The 16,970-nt window shown below is 39.7% G+C and overlaps 1 protein-coding gene across 1 annotated transcript in view; it reads left to right on the top strand.

Moving 5' to 3' along the window:
- LHFPL6 (LHFPL tetraspan subfamily member 6) overlaps positions 1-8,401 on the top strand; it is a 134,124-nt gene extending 125,723 nt beyond the window's left edge. Inside the window, exon 3 of the mRNA XM_003203296.4 lies at positions 7,389-8,401. Within this exon, the coding sequence (XP_003203344.1) occupies positions 7,389-7,507 (119 nt within the window). The 3' untranslated portion in view covers positions 7,508-8,401. The remainder of the gene's footprint in view (positions 1-7,388) is intronic.
- Positions 8,402-16,970: the final 8,569 nt, after the last annotated feature.

Raw genomic sequence — 16,970 nt, 5'->3', positions numbered from 1 at the left:
AAAACAACAACATATAAAAAAAAAAACAAAACCAAACAAAACAACTCTCACAGAGAGCAGTGAACATTAAAATGAGCTTTGTCAACTAGTTAATTGGGCCTTAGGTGGCATCATCTCAACATCTGGCTGAGCGTTGACATACAGTGCCAAAACTATCAAGGAAAGCGCTTAGAGGGGAGGACAATTTATTAGAATCCTATTAAAGGCAAAGGCTTTATAGCTCTATTTTTATGAGCAATCCTTCTGAGAAAGCTGGTTGCTTTGTTCACAGATCCCCTCGCGCGGCTCAGAGATTTTACTGGGGCTGAGCACAGTTTTTATAAGCGTGCCTGAGCTGCAGCTGCTAAGCTCATAGATAAATGAATTAGTCAGCTTTTGTGCTAGTAAAGAGAGTTGTTTCATCAAGAAACATTTCCTCTTTGGTGCTACCTAGTTATCTTTCATTCTTATTTCTTTGCAAGACTTTGGTGAATATATCCTGTCTAACCTACCTTTGCCAGAGTTAGACCAAGAACCCTCTGGAGTGAAGGGAGGCAAAGAGGAACAACCAGAAGGGGACTCAGACCACCTGGGAGCAAGTGCCTGCTGCTCCTTATTACTAGAAAAGGGCATCTAAACTTGCTATTTGGGATCCCTTCACAAATAAAGGGATTAAAACTAGGTACTACTACTAGACTAGGGTCCACTCAGTGTACTTTAGATGACTACCTTAAAATGAAATGCATCACACTTTTTCTCTCCGCTGTCTCCAGAGGCGATCTGGGGAACTAATCCAGTGTGGATTTCTGCATTGTGAATGTCCAGGGAGAGATGAAATTAATTTCATTTTATAGAGTAAGTGAGCTTTCTGCTGACTTCTTCCAGTGGTCTGAGAGAGCTCCTGTTTAGTAGTACATGAGCTATTTGCTCTTGGGATTTTGAGCATTGTAATTGTCACAAAGTATTTCATAGAATCACAGAGTCATTAAGGTTGAAAAAGATCTCTGATATCATCCAGTCCAACCATCCACCTGTTTCTCCTTTGCTGTTTCACAATAAATCCACACAGCAAATTCAAGATTTGATTAAACAAAATTATGCAATTTTGAAGGTATATTATTTGTATCCTTCAAAGAAAGAAGGATTTTGCCATGGGAGTGTTTGCAAACAGCAGAGCTGAACAACTTGAAAGTTGTTGCTTCTTTTGCCACTTTTACACTTCTGAACTTCATGAGGCTGCCCAGAGAAGCTGTGGGTGCCCCAACCCTGGAGGAACTCAAGGCCAGGTTGGATGGGGCCCTGGGCAGCCTGAGCTGCTTGGTGGCACTGCTCACTGGGTTAGGGCTGGGTGGGCTTTAAGGTTTCTTCCAACCCAAGCCATTCTATGATTCTATGACAAACCAAAATACTCATGCAATTGATTTTGCCAGTAATAATTAACCAAAATAGCATGAGCTCTACACATGAAAGAAGTAATATATTTTTGAAGAGGCCTTCGGAAAGTCCGATCCATACAGTAGACAAAAAGAAACCACCTTCACCAAATTGATCATTGTGTATTGTGCTGTTTGTTCAGCTGCAGATTTACCTTACATAGCATACTTTCTTTGTTTCACATAACTACTTGAATCCTTTCTGGATGCATTCCAAGTTTTGACTTCTTTCCCTGCTTTTGAAGGTGATTTCAAATGATGTTTTTTCATTGTGTAGCTGTCAAGAAAAATATTCTTTAGCTATTTATCTTGGCTTTGTTTCAAAATAATTGTCCCTTCCTATTAATTAGCTGATTATCTTTTACATTCATTTGTGGCTTTCGTATCTCTAAATCCCAATACATCCCTTAACATCACATTTCTTGGTTTCTTCTTTGATTACTTTTTTCAGCACCCTGATTGATCACAGGAATTCACATTCCCCTGTAGTACAGGACTCTCATATGAAACTGTTAATTAGAGTTCTTGCACAAGTTTTTGCAAGTAACAATTGTATCTTTTATTTTTGAAGGTATATTATTTGTATTCTTCAGTGTGGGCAAATCTGAAGCCCTTTTTCCTTAATCTTGGAAAACAGACTGTACTTAGGATTAACTGTTCAGAGCCTGCCAAATACTGGCAGGCTGAAAGCTCAAGATAGCCCCGACATTAACAGTAAATAAGGTGCAAATATTTAAGATACTAAGTCTTGCAATTAACAAATTTGCATCCAAGACACTTTCATATTCTGGATAGTTTCCATAAGTGCCAATTATTGTTATTTTAGATGAACAACATATGTTATTTCCAGGACCTTGATAACTATATGTTTTTTTTATAAGACATCAGAAGTATAAATCCTGGTAAAATTCAGTTTTAGCAACTGGATCCTGGAACAGCTCCACAGGAGATCAAGTATCCACAAAGTTCCTGTTGCCAAAGTTCACTCACTCCCAAATTTCTCTTAATCTTTATTTGCCTTACATATTGGAGGAGGGGAAGGGAACAGAGGTCACATTTCACGGCCTTGAGGATTACGTTAGAAATCAGGAAGAGGCATGGAAGTTTTTGTGAATAATCCCTTCCATCACTGCAACACTAGCCTTTCACATTCACTGATGTTTTTCAATTTAGCAAATATTGTTTTATATTCTATGGGATATCTTTCTGCTGAGTCCTTCTTTGATGCTGTCCTCATTCACCTTGCTTTTGTACTTCATCCTCAGGGACTGCAATGTCTTTCAGTCCTTTTACAAAGGAGAGGAGCATGATAATGCTACTCTTCCCTCCTTTTGTTTGCTTGGAAAGTGGCCATCCAGCTCTATAGCTGCAAGGTCTGTGATTGTCTGATTTCACAGTTAATCCTGACGCTCTCTTACTGCCTATCTCAAATGTGAAAAGAGAGTTCATAATGCCAGTTTTACCAGAGCTGACTTGGATGGTTCTGCTTCACTGAGTCACCAGAAGGCAAAAGCTCCAATTAGTTATGCTTTCCTTTCCAGAATTAATAAAAAACCAAAACCGCAGCTCACATTTTCTCCTACATACTGATCTGTTAGGTAAAGACTGATTAGTAAAGAGCAGCAACACTTCCATGCAGAGAAGGGAGTTGCTGTGGTGCGTATCATCTGTATCAGCCAGAAGAGCACTTCAGTTGGTGGGGAGTTTACTTTGGCATGAAACAAGATCAGCCCATCTTATGCGCAGGAACATGTACACATTCTTGCATGCATCTCCACACACCCCTGGCACACTTCTACAAATATATATTTCTCTTCACTCTTGAGGAAAAGAACACCTTTTCTGTGTATGTGAAAATTTACAAAATTGCACTTATTTAATTCTATCATGTAATTAGGTAGCATTGCTCTTCATTCTAGAGATTTGGCGTTAATTTCAAAAAATTATTTCAATAATTCTGATGTTTAATATTCTGGGCTGTGTGAAGGCAAAGTGCCCTTCTTGATGGCCAAATTCAAGCCTGGTTCTGTGTAAAGTTTTTAATCATTTGCTTTCCTCTGAATACATGGTTAGTCGCACTGATGTCAGTACAGTAAAGGTTGAACATGAGAAAGGATTATTCTACAGCACCTGTTATTGCACTATTTATAAAAACTAGTAATTAATAATTAATTGTAACTAATTAGCAAGTAATAGTAACTGATTTGTAAAAAATAAAATGCTAGAAAGCAAAGTCTATATTTGCCATGATAAAGCATTTTGATAGGTGTATCTCTTTCCATTTGGTACTATATTTAATTACTTATTAACCCTACTTTTCATAAAGCTTCATTTTTCTTATAAATTGATAGCTTAATATCAAAGTGAAAGAAAAACAACTCTGCAATTTAAACTGCAGTTAATTTGCCCAATTATTGGCAACCACTAATTTTTCTTGAGGGTGCAGGGGATTAAAATAGCAAATACACATAGTAAAATGAGAACACTAATGCAGAAACATTTTTTCTTGCACAATAAGGGTAGTATATTTTCGGTTTGACATGTAGCTATGCAGTTTAGGCAATCTTTCATTTCAACAAGTACTTTTAAAATAGATTCTCTCTGGCCTCATAGCTATACTAATCTATGAACTTAGGACTTACCTCTACTTAAAATGAAAAGTATGGCTAAGTCCTATGCCCTCAGACCTTCCCTGCTGCAGGCGCTTCTTCTGCACTTGAAATAGCTTGAAATGCTGTTCTGCTCAGCATCATCCAAGTACAGATCAAGCTGTTTTGTCTGAGGCCTCCCATTGCTCCTGACACAGGCTGGAAATAATGGCCAGGTTTATTGCTTTGTTATTATTGCTCAAAGGTCAAGCTTCCTGTTCTTTCATCCATTGTTCTGCACTCTCCCGTTCTTATATTTGTTCATCTTGACCCAGTTCACACCTGTGAACTAGATTGCATTTGTTAGATTAAGGGACTGCCTGCCATGCCTCAGAGCACTAAGTAGGACAGTGATCCTTAGAGTAAATGGAGCACGGTATGAAGAAATAGATGCTATTCTCCTCATCCAAGACTGAATGTGCATGGTGTATTTGTTAGACACATCTCTGATACTAATTTAACATGCCTTCTTAATATGTATTAGGTGCACTCTTCTCCTCTTCAATGACCAGTGAGCAGAAGTTGAAATCACATCATGCAAAGGTCAAATTTACTTCACTCTATTCCATGTAGGTCACAGCTTTGGGCAGTGCAAGCAGGCAAATCTTTAAACTATTTTTAAGTAGTATTTAAATGTTTAGTTTCTATACTTGGAAGCATCACAATGAGAAAGTTTTAAATTTTGAAGCTGCCATTACAATTCTTTTGTAGCTTTAGGAATACTTAACAGTTCAAAAGACCTATCAGATGTAGTCGATCACCTTCAACTCTGGTATAAACATGATCATTTTCAAAGCAATCCAGTGAATTTAGACATATGGTATGTGCTTAATTCTGGTTTTGAAAATCCCAGCAGAAACCACAGACGTGTGTGTACAGGTAAAGGAATTGTCCAGAGATAGGTCTGTCCTATCCAGAGACTGGTGTACAGTCGGGCAAGGATCATTGCCAGGGACACTGGAAGGCACTTGGCAGCTCTCCATGATTTCTGATGGTCTTCTCTGTTGCAAGTCAGATTCTTTGTGTGGTCTTTTGTAAGGGAGCCAAGAATTGTTTCAATCTACGGAACACATCAAGATTACAAAACCAAATAAATATCTCTCTCTACTGCAGCACATTCAGGGGAGCTAATACTGAGCCCAACCCAAGGCCTCAGCTCCTAAAATTCTCTGATCATGGAAGTATTGTTGTTTCACTGAGCCTTTTATAGAAATAAAAAGAAATTGAGTATTATGAAGAAATGAAACAAGTAGTATGCTGCATGCTGTGGCATCATCCCGATGTCTGCAGAAGGGACATGAACATAAGTGTTGCCTCCCACTCACATTCGTTATAAGACTGGCCAGCCACTATCCTGCAGACAGCTGATGGACATGCTGTTTGCCTTCAGGCATGCTAATACTTTTGACATGTTGAAATGTACAGACATCTTGTGCATCTTGTGCCTAAGGCAGGATTAGCAGTCTTGATAACTGTCCAGTCGACAAGCCTGGTCCTCAAGAACATCATTAGGACAAAGTATGGATGTGCCACCTGTTTCAGCTCTTTCTAGGTGGAAACTGTTGTTACCTTCTGTTCTCTGGAGGGAGGAATAGTTTCCAGCAGGTGGGAAGGAGGTGTAGTATTACTGAGAGTGCTTACTGGTCGGAGAAGAGAGATGGTACTTCAGTAGGAGAGAGAAAACAGTCGAAATCAAGATGACCGACATGATGAAGCCAAATTGATGATGACTATTAAGACTGATTGAAGTCCTGAGGAGTAGAATCATAGAATCACCAAGGTTGGAAAAGACCTCCAAGATCTAGTCCAACCGTCTGCCTATCACCAATATTTCCCACTAAACCATATCCCTCATTTCAACATTTAAATGTTACTTGAACATCTCCACCACCAGGGATGATGACTCCACTACCTTCCTGGGCAGCCCGTTCTAGCTCCTGACCGCTCTTTTGTAGAAGAAATATTTACTGACATCCAATTTGAGGCCTATTGCCAGTTACGCAGGAGAAGAGGCTGACCCCCTCCTCACCATAACTTCCTTTCAAGCCATTGTAGAGAGCGATAAGGTTTACCCTGAACCTCCCCTTCTCCAAACTAACAATCTCATTTCCCTCAGCTGCACCTCATAAATTCTGTGCTCCAGACCCCTCACCAGCTTCATTGCCCTTCTCTGGACATGCTCCAGAGCCTCAATGTCTTTCTTGCAGCAATCAGCCCAAAACGAACACAGTACTCAAAGTGCAACTTCACCAGTGCTGAGTACACGGGGATGATCACTTCTCTGCTCCTGCTGGCAACACTTTCTCTGATAGAAGCTAAGATGCTATTGGCCTTCTTGGCCACTTAGACAGTAATAGCAGTGTTGCCTGGAAGGAGAGCAATCAATTTATGGTTCACTGTGGGGTTTCTCAACACCATTTTTTTGAGGATTAGTTTGACCTATATAATGACACTGAGGCCCTTTAAAAGTATTGAAGGCCATATTAAGACATTATGAAAACACACTGGGCTAAATATCCATGAAGTTTTAAGTAATGGGTGGAGACATTGGGTGGGAACAGGGAAGTCTCTCTCCTTTTGTATTTTAATGAAATGTGATAATCACTGGCAGTCTGATCTTAGTGTGAATTAAGGATCTGTTTTGCTTTTGGTGGCAACTTGTGAAAATACTGGGATGCACTGGTATCTTCATTTCCACTACACCAGCACACAACTGTTCTGCTGCTGTTATTAGTCCTGTGCTGGTTTGTCACTGTCATACTGGTGTGTTGCCCATCACTTCTCTTTGAGCACACTGCTTGCTCACCCTACTAGCAGGGTAGGCAAGAGGTAGGATTTGTGGACTCCTCTCCCATAGAAGCCCCTGTACAATTTGTTCTACAACATCATGCTCCTTTGGCCTAGAAAGTCTCTGTTTCTCCTCTTGAGAACCCAGTGTCCTGGCCTGTCACTTCATATCCTCTTCTCCTAGATGGAGACATTACATGAGACTGTGGAGCTGGTATGACTCTGCTGCTTCAGATGCTGTCCCGAATCAGTCCAATTGGAAACCCACAAGTCCTGAAAATATGCTTAGAAATGTGGGAGCTCATTTATTTCGTCAGTAAATGCATATTGTTGGAGCAGAGATTTATGTAGAAAAAATAGCTTTTTCATAGTTCTCCCATCTGCGTTCCTCCACGTTTTTGCTGCAGGGTAAAGCAATGAATGGTACCACAGGCTGTACTTGGGTTTAGCAGGCCGAGAGGCACCTGCTCTACTGCTGACATGTGTTTGGAGCCAGCAGCCTCTGCCTTTCCTATCATGTCTTGCTCTGTTTCCCTTGCAGGAACCTGCGAAATCGGCTGGGCTTACTACTGCACAGGTGGGGGTGCGGCAGCAGCCATGCTGGTGTGCACCTGGCTGGCCTGCTTCTCAGGCAAGAAGCAGAAGCAGTATCCCTACTGAGCAGGCCCGGTGCGGGCAGCCGCCAGAAGCACAAGGGGCCTGCAGGTGTCTTCTGGACCACAATGACAACAAAAAGGAAAATTTTAAGTGCTTTCATTCTGAAACTCAGTAGGATGGGCTGGTGGGTGGCATTGGGAGCCCTGGGGAAGAAGGTGAACCATGGACCAAAGCCACCCCGCCAGGCAGGTTGGGGAAGGGCCTCACCAGAACCTGCCTGTGGCCCACCCCACAGAAATGTAACCACATAAACAAGGAAAACTCCACTTTGGCAAATTGTGACATTCTGCGTGCACTAATTAATTGAGGGATTAGTGAGGAAAAGATGTTGCTGGGAGGCTGGGGCAGTGCCCCTGCAATGCGGTGTTCCCAAAAGCACACACACACAGATGTTGACCATGGCACAAAATGAGTAGAGAGGAAACCTTTTTGGTGCGATTCTTCTTTCTTTCTTTTTTTTTTAGAACTTCTTTTTGGTGGTTTAAATTTCAGTGTTACAACACTTTTTAATCTATAGATTACACCTAATAAAAGGACCAATAAGCCACTTTATCAGTATTTTGTATGTTCTCTGCACATTTCTCTTCCTCAAACATTTAGCCATTGCTTATTCATCCCTATAGATCTTTTATTAAGCCTCTGTGTTTTCATCATTATTACAAAAATGCAGCATAATAACTTGGCAGATGTAGCCGTTGCCTATAGTACTTTTATGAAGTGCAGTAAATGGGCATTTTTCTGTCCATTGAAAATTCCACTTACGGTACTGTAGAACTCTGTTGGTTATGCGAGACTGACAGGGAACTTATTACAGACATAGATTTTTGTCTCTGTTATGTTTAGCTCATTGATGTCGTATTGTGCTGTACCATGTTTATTATTTCAATATTCATTTTTGTAAAAAAAAAATTATATATAAATGTGCTATTTTATGTTTGTATTTGAAAAATCTCTGTAAATAAATTTTTCCTTGATCAATACTTTCAATTTGTGGTTGTGTCATGAGATGAAAAAATTCCCTTCTTAGATCCCCATTTAAAAAAATGTCTTGGAAATAATCAAAGCTTTTAAACCATACTGTATCTTTTTTTCCTTGTAAAACACATGCATTTAGGATTCATCTGCATAGCCTGAGGATGGATGTCTGCTAGCACTTAAGACAAGCCAGCACGTCCGACATTTTTGCCTGATGCTGTTAGGTATGGTGTAGGACATCACAGAGACCTTCCCCATTCTGGCCTGGACACAGCATTTCACACAGTATCGGTATCCCTTTTAGTTGACTGAAACAAATCCTTACTATTTTAATAACAGCCACACTGACTAAAATGCCTACAAGGGAGGTAGTCCCCTCATGAGGTACTGGCACTGTATTTAAAAAACTAAAAATAATTTTTAAAAAGACCTCTTAATATAGTTAAGAAAAATAATATTAATTTGAGATATGGGAATTTTTAAGGGATTTTCAGTCATAGCACTGTTGCTGCCATTCAAATGTGTTTTTCTACTCTGTTTTTCCAATATGATACTTCTGTCATTGCCTGTTTCAAAGCTATAATGTGTATACTAATTATGTTTCTGCTGGTTAATAGCATATGTGCTGTTGTAACTCTGAAACTCTAAATTGATCTGTACATTGCACTGGGCAGCTTTTCAGAAGTGCATAGAAATAGCAATGTCAGTTACAGTGATCAGTCCTTATACCGATGAACTGGATTTTATATAAGTTGATTATAGGCTACATACTATTTTTCACTTTATAGTGTTGTGTGATGAATATAAAATTGCACCTTATCCTTCCCAGATTAGCCCATAATAGCCATATCACATCCAGTTGCAGTTCTGGTGAGAACCACACCAACCATGCCATGGAGTCATGGAGCAGCAAGTGAGCTTGTCTCTCTGCAAGCTCTTCTTGCGGCACCAGCAGCAGTAGGATGCAGAGCACTACACCCCTTCCTCCTGCTTCCAAGTCTTCTGGGCTCATCCCTTCTCAATAAACTGTTCCAAAACCTGCTGGTGGAAATCAGTGGTATTCCATATACTATCACAGTAAGTATGAATTTACCCCACAGTATTGTAGATTGATGCTTTATTAAAACCAAGAGTGGTATAAACACAACGTTGACTGTGGTTCTCCTGGCTTGAGTTGGATCCTTGGCAAATTCCTCTTGCTGCCTTTCCATGATGTGTAACTGCAGAAAGATGTCTTCTATTCCTCTGAACCTGCATTTTGCTGTATAAGTATAATCACTATAAAAATATAAGTTATTACTTTCATGTTGACCCTCCCTACATTAGTTCCTTGTCACTGCAGCATGGAGATCATATTGTCTTGTTTTAGATCTTCCTGCGGTTAGATTCTGGTATGATTTATACTGAGAAACTGAAACTATGCAGTTATTTCATGAAGAAAATTACTTGTTTTGTTTTGTTTTGTTTTGTTACAATGCCATAAAATACATAATGATTGACTTTTTTTGAATCTGTATACAATCTCCTTTTTAATTTGGAATTGACTAAAATACCAATTTTGAATAATCAAGCCAATGATATATGCTGCATCTGCTCTGTAGCTGGTTATCGTATAACCTTCATCTGCTGTGATATGAATCACAGCTTAATTTAATTAGGTTTGTCCATACTTGTGTATTTTGGTTCTGATAGTCATTTTGCTCTAGAATATGAATACCATATTTTACAGCCATCAGGCATCAGAGCTACAAACTCCAATAACTTTGAACCAGAAAAAAGACTGCTTTCAATTTCACCATATTAATTGTCAATTAAATATTTACTATGTTTAATTTTCCATTTATTTGTTCTTGAAGATGAGGAACATGGCCCTTCATTTGTCAAAACAATCATGAAAACACGGGCAAGCTCCTAGGCTATTGAATTTTATCCCTGTCATTACTGGCAATTGTATCATGTAATCCTGCCTAGAAATTTATCAAGCTCTGTTTTAAAACTATTTAAACAGTTTTCCCTCTGAAACTATATTATTATTTCAAAGTTTCACTCTCTGTGTGATTTGATGTTTTCTGAGTTCCAGAACACCCTCTATTCTGAGGTTCATTCGCAAAATGGATGGCAGTGGTCACAGGATGCTTCCAAGAAATACTCTACGGGAAGCAAGTTTTACCCATCACATCTAATCCAGGAGCTACATAGAAAAAAGTCGTATGGTTACAGACTGCTGTTCAGTATCAGAAGCTACCTTAGGATAAGTCACAGGATACTTCTGCAGGACAAATCAGGTGGGAAGGGACCTTGAGGAGATCTCTAATCCAATGTAGTGCTTAAGGTAGGGACAGGTGTCTCAGGGTTTTATCTCATCTGATCATGAAAGCCTTTAAAAGACTGATGATGGTACATCTCTTGGTGGCCTGTGGTGCTCCCAGACTGTCTTCATGGGGAAGAATTTTTCCTTATAACAAGTCTGAACAGCTCTTGTTTCAAATAACAACCGATGTCTCTCATTCTCCCACCAAGCATCAGTGAGAAGAGCTCATCTCCATCCTTTCTGTCACCTTTCACCAAACTAAATATACATCAAAAATGGCTGCTTCTGTTGGACCTACTCCACTTTGCTGATATCTTTCTTCAACCAGGGTGGGCAAAACTGGATGTGATATCTACATGTGCTGATCAGAGGAGGACAATCACTTGCCTACAGGTGCTGGCCCTACACCTCTTAGTGCAGTCCAAGAGGCTGCTGCCCATTGTTGATGGCAGGACATGCTGCTGGCTCCTGTACTGCTCACTGTCTCCGGCTCCAAGATCCTTTCTGCAGAGCAGCTCCCTGGCCAAGCAGCCCCAAACTGCATCACCGCAGGGGTTTCTTCCTTCCCAGGTGCATGACTTGGCATTTGCCCTTTCTGAATTTCATAAGATTCCTCTCATTCTGTGACCCCAGTCTGCCTCAGTCCTTCTGAATGGCAGCCCTGCACTTAAGTGCATTATTAACTGGTTTCCCCATCTTGATGTCATCTTCAAATTTGATGAGAGCGCTTAACCTCCTCCAAGTCATTCACAAGGCCATTAAACAAAACAGGTCACGAGACAGACCTGTGACAGCCCACTTATCACAGACATCCACGTAAAGTACAACCAGTAACTAAGACTCTCTGAGCCTTGCCATACAACTAAGCTTTTCCCTGGCTGATTGTCCACCCAGTGGACAATACAGTGACTCAATCTTGGTACAGAATCTGTGTCAAAAACTTTGCAAAAAATCAGTGCAAATTATACCTACTGTGGCTCCTCCCTCGGTTGCAAATTCATCATTTTATCATATAAAACCACCATGCAGGTCGTGGTGTAGATTTTACTCTTGATAAATGCGTGCTTCAAGTCAGCAAAACAAATGAAAATAAAACTTTGGGTCCCAGCTGCCTTTCTGCTTTGCATAGCTAAATATAGAACAATGGTTATCAACTAATCTCCAAATATGCAAGGTAGAGAAAAAAATGAGCTATGGAGGAATCTGTATATAAATTTGAACGAGGCAAGTGGAGGTGAAGGAAATTGGTGCAGTAGATTATTTATGTAAGTGAGATCTTTGGAAATGGATTCGGGAGGACACAGTTTGAGTAGGAAGTTCTCGCAGTGGAACCCTTCTAGAGCTGGGGACTTTTGTCACCCAAACAGCATGGTGTGCAGTCCCAAGCCTCTTGTCCTAAGGACTAATGCAGTATTCTCTGAAAGTGCAAATTCTGTCACGCAGATATTAAGTCCAAGAGAAGATTTTCTGCATAAATATGAAGTTTGAGAGGACTTGTCTGGATTTTAAGAGGGCATTATGTTCTTTGTGTAAAATAAGCTATTATTTTTCAAAACTTGCATGTTGAGAAATGACTCAGTTTTTCACTAAGTCCCACAGTATTTGTTCCTTCCCAAAATACATATGTATTTTCGTGGAGGAAAAAACCCAAACTTCAAAAATGCTTTGACTCTGAAATGAGAGTTAGCTGGCTTCCGAGGTGGCTTAACTCCTCTATTTCCTTTTTCTTGATAGAAAATTCATAAATCACTTGCAACTGTGATTTATCTGTCATTCTGGAGTTTGAAATAGTCTATGAAAAATATCAAACTGAATGACAGGAAAGATAATCTATACATCAAAATAAGCATTAATTCTATTCTACACACTTAACCTTTCAGAGAGACCATGGAGAATTAAGATGTGTCTTTTTTTAGAAGTGACATTTGAGAGTAATACCCTAAGCAGACAGAGTTTAAAATGTATGCCTTCTAGTAAGTATTCAGTGTTTTTATTATTGTTATTTAAATAATGATGGATCAGAGAAAATGATGAAAAATTTGGAACACGGTTTCAAGTTCAGTGTCAGGAAAGATGGCTGCTGGATTAAACTTAACTCAGTAGCCCTTTCTCATGTTCCTCACCAAGAAACAAAATGTTCTCTGAATTTTTGAGGGAGGAAAGGCTCCTTACATGGGCAACTTTATGGCTTTTTAGTCTGCTGGATGTATCTGCTAAGAGTATCAGTATGTTAGGTCTATGCAGTGTTATGATGAGCGTATTAAATGAAACCATCATGAGGAAAATGTTAATTTGAAAGGAACATATGGAATAACTTTATTATGTATATCTGCACCATCAGGGCCCATAGTACTGCTGTCTTCTTTCCTTGGCTGCAGATAAATTGTATATTAAGGATCCTCCATCACACACGTACATCTTGTGGCCCTTAAATGTCTTCTCAAAGGGCACTGTGTGTCATACTGAGCATCACTAGAGTGTGATCATCTGCAAACGTGCCTCAAGCGTGACTTTCACCAGAGTGGATATAAATCAGTAATCAAATGGGCTTGTCAGAGTGCATGTGATAAAATAATGCTAGAGCAGAGAAAAGCCATCTTTCACCTGAAGTGAAACCAACAGCAGGTCTATGTTAGCAGGGAGAAAACTTCTGCATCTTACTATTCATAGGGATGGGAGAGTTTGCTGCTATCATGGGAAGCAGCTACCAGCTCCTGTCTGCAGCAAGAGTCAGCAGCCCAAGAAGTAATTCTGTGGGCGTGCAACCACTTAGGTCATTTTCCAAACCTTTTCATTATGAAACACTTAGGGAGGCCACTGCCTCATCTTCCAAGATAGCACATTAAAGACAGAGAACAATCCCATCTTCCCTGCTCCACTCAGAGGCAGACCCTGTTTGGAAGAGGGAAATGCTCATGCATAGACCTCTTTATACATGGGACTTCTGTTGGCAAGCCTGAACAGTTGAACCAGAGGTATAGAAATGGCAGTGGCCTTGTTGCTTGGATGCTACAAGAGCTTCCGAAAACTGCATGCAGTCCTTCACTGTGTATGAATGTCTTCACTCTTTTTTCACTCACCAGCAGTGGTGGGTAACTGGCCCTCTTCACAGTGTCCAGCAAAATTAGTACGTAAGTACATTTAACAGTGTTATGCTCTTGGGCTGTTTTCCCAACAGTCATGTGGCAAAAACCCTTTTGCTCCAGCTTATCACCAGAGAACTGAGTGCTTCATCACATCATGGATGGCAGTGTGCTACACAGAACTCCTGAGCAGGTGATTTTCTTCACATTCCTCTGCTGCTAAGCCCAATAATATTACTCTATTCCTTAAGCCAGTTTTCAGGAGCCAGGGCTTTTGAAAGCATGAAACTGCACGGAAAGCAAACTGTTCAAATGAAAACTTTGTTTTCTGCTGAGGATCACAGTCATTTCCATGGACTGGGACCAAACGCTCTGACCTTGATCCAAAACTGATAGGAGCCAATGGCAAAAAGCCCACTGGCTTATCTCAGGCACAGATTCAGTGGGCAAAAGGTCATAAAAATTCTATATCTGGCTTTGTGTTATTTTCTGATTAACTGTCCAACTTTGTTTCCTATGGAGAAAGCACACACACATATCTATGAAAATATATATAGACATTTTATAAACAAAAATATCCCTGTATCTTATTTGGCTTTTTTTTTCACTTACATAAACATTTCTTATCATCTTAGAATTAACTAAACCAAAGTCATGCAAATTCAAAATACATGGAACATAATATTAATAATTAGTCTTTATTTATGAGTTACATCTTCACAAATCAGAAACTTAAAAAGCTTTTAATTGGTTATACAGGCAAAACAACAGCCAAATTTGGATAATAAAGAACCTTTTTTTGAAGCAAGCCAGCTGTGTGTCCTTATCTTGCCCGTTCCAGAGGAAGAAAATGAAAAGTGAATTAATGAACATAATGAATACTTGAAAGAATATTAAGTAAAATCTGTTATATGATGTAAGACTGTGGTGCTCAGCTGATACCAGGCTGGTTGGGTCTGAAGGGACTCCCTATTGATAAATGGAAAGGACAAAGAACAGAAAGTACAAAGGTAGTTGTATACTGGATGTTTACTGAGGACCTTGCTACAGGGCAGTAGTAGATGCTTCTATAATACACTGTGGTTCAGTAGTTCTCCATTGGAAGCATTGGGGTTGTTCTCTGAAAATAACAGTAAGCTTTCTGTTTGTACAGCATCCAGGGCAAATATTTCCAAATCTATCAATATCGCTTCTGGTTTTTGTCTTAAAGTAAAATAACTCCCACTTTCCAGCAGGACTGAGGGTTATGAAAGAATTTCCTTTCACTGAATGCTAATATCTGTTGGTAAGGAAACGCTAAAAGGAAAGTTCAGTTGAAACCCAAGCTATAATTAGGACAACATCTTTGAAATAATAAAATATTTCTTCCCTACAGCTCAGTGGCCATGTTAAGAATTATGAGTGAGATACAGCCAGTTATATTTTCAAATAACTGTCAATATACTCTTGGTTTTCTACACTTCTAGGAAATGTGCAATTGGGGTGCACCCACCTTTCTGGTTAAAATCAGAGCTCCTCTTGCAGAGCATTTGTCACCGTGCTCCCGTGTATAGACTTCAACAAGTCTGTGTCCATACAGTTCCCCCATCTTGCAGGAACCTGACCCAAAAACTTGCTGTGAAGGGCATTTGTTGCCATTCCCCACATCAAGCTCTCCAATCCTTTCCTGCATGTTGCTGCTGCAGAGCACAGCGGATGTTTCTGGAAGGTTTCAAACTGTTTCTCCTTCACTGATCAGAGTACTTAGTTTCAGGATTATAATAATCCATCACCAAGAGATTCCACAGTATACCGCTGTAAATTGATTCACTTCCCAAATTATTATATTCCAGACTCTTACAGACTACTCAACAATGTCAATATAGTAATATAAAATACTTTTTAATTTTTTTATTTTTTTATTTTTTGAGGTCTCGGGTGGCAGCATGTACCAGAAAAAGTCACAGCACAAGCAACAGGTCCATCTGTGGTAAAAAAAAAAAGTTACCTTTTGACAAGGCAACAACATACAGAAAATAAAGCCAGCCGTGCCCAGATGAGCAGTGACATTTCTAAGAGGAAATGAAATATTAAGCAATCTGACTTCACTGTCAATATGTAGAAGTGGCATTTTACCTTTCTCTGAAGAGTGACTGTTTTTGGCACATACTATTGAGCAGCTTCACGGCTCCTCAATCTACAGGTTGTTATGCTTGCACATACTGTCAACATGGAGTACTGTGAACTACTGGGCAGCTTTCTATATCTCGGGGGAAATCTGAAGGAGCTTTTAGCTAACAGAGTCAGATCGGCATATATTTTCAGGAGCTGATTTTGTGTGACCTGTGGCCTGCAGTGTAGCTATGCTTAACTCGCAGCTATCAAACAAAGCAATCAAAGAGGCCTAACAGATGACTAGACACAAACTGCTGAAAAACGCTAAGAATCTACAAATAAGATAAACTGAAAACTTACTTTTAAGTGGTATTGATAATACACTTGCATGAAAATCCTTGGTACTGATATCCCCAGTGCTATATCAGAGGGCTGTATATATATAATGTTTGCTTCCCATTTATTTATTTATTTATTTTCAATAAATTCTAGTTAGTTTTGTCTCCAGCTCATCCAATATTAGCAAGATTGAGGTCTGATTAGATGATTGTTAAGCCCTGCTCTTCTCTTCTCACTCTGCTCCTTCAGGACATTATTCTTCCCAGTGGAAGCCATTGTATTCCCTGGTACGAATACTCTTAACTCCCTACATGGACATTTCAGGGGTTTATTTATTTAAATAGACAAATGCTTTACACAAAAGATTTGGCAGCCTAGTTCATACACAGTTTCCTTTGGGAGCCACAGTAAAACTTCTGTGAATGCAGCACACAGTGCAGAGCAATTCACCAGCTTTTGTAATTAGGAAACATTGCTGACTGAACCTCATTCAGACAGATGATTTCAACAGTCAAGAAGTAAAAGTACTTAGCAGCAAAGCATGCTCTTCCTTTTTCATTGCTGCTAAGACAGTGGGACCATTCAGATCTGCCTCCAGCATAATTATAAAATGGTTTGAGCTGCTTGGAGCATTTTCAGTCAGTCTGAACGTTTATTTCCTTTT

The sequence above is a fragment of the Meleagris gallopavo genome, chromosome 1 (genome assembly GCF_000146605.3).
Source record: "Meleagris gallopavo isolate NT-WF06-2002-E0010 breed Aviagen turkey brand Nicholas breeding stock chromosome 1, Turkey_5.1, whole genome shotgun sequence".
In the NCBI taxonomy this organism is placed as follows: domain Eukaryota; kingdom Metazoa; phylum Chordata; class Aves; order Galliformes; family Phasianidae; genus Meleagris; species Meleagris gallopavo.
The sequence above is the reverse complement of the archived record's forward strand: the minus strand, read 5'-3'. Positions and strand labels throughout refer to the sequence as shown.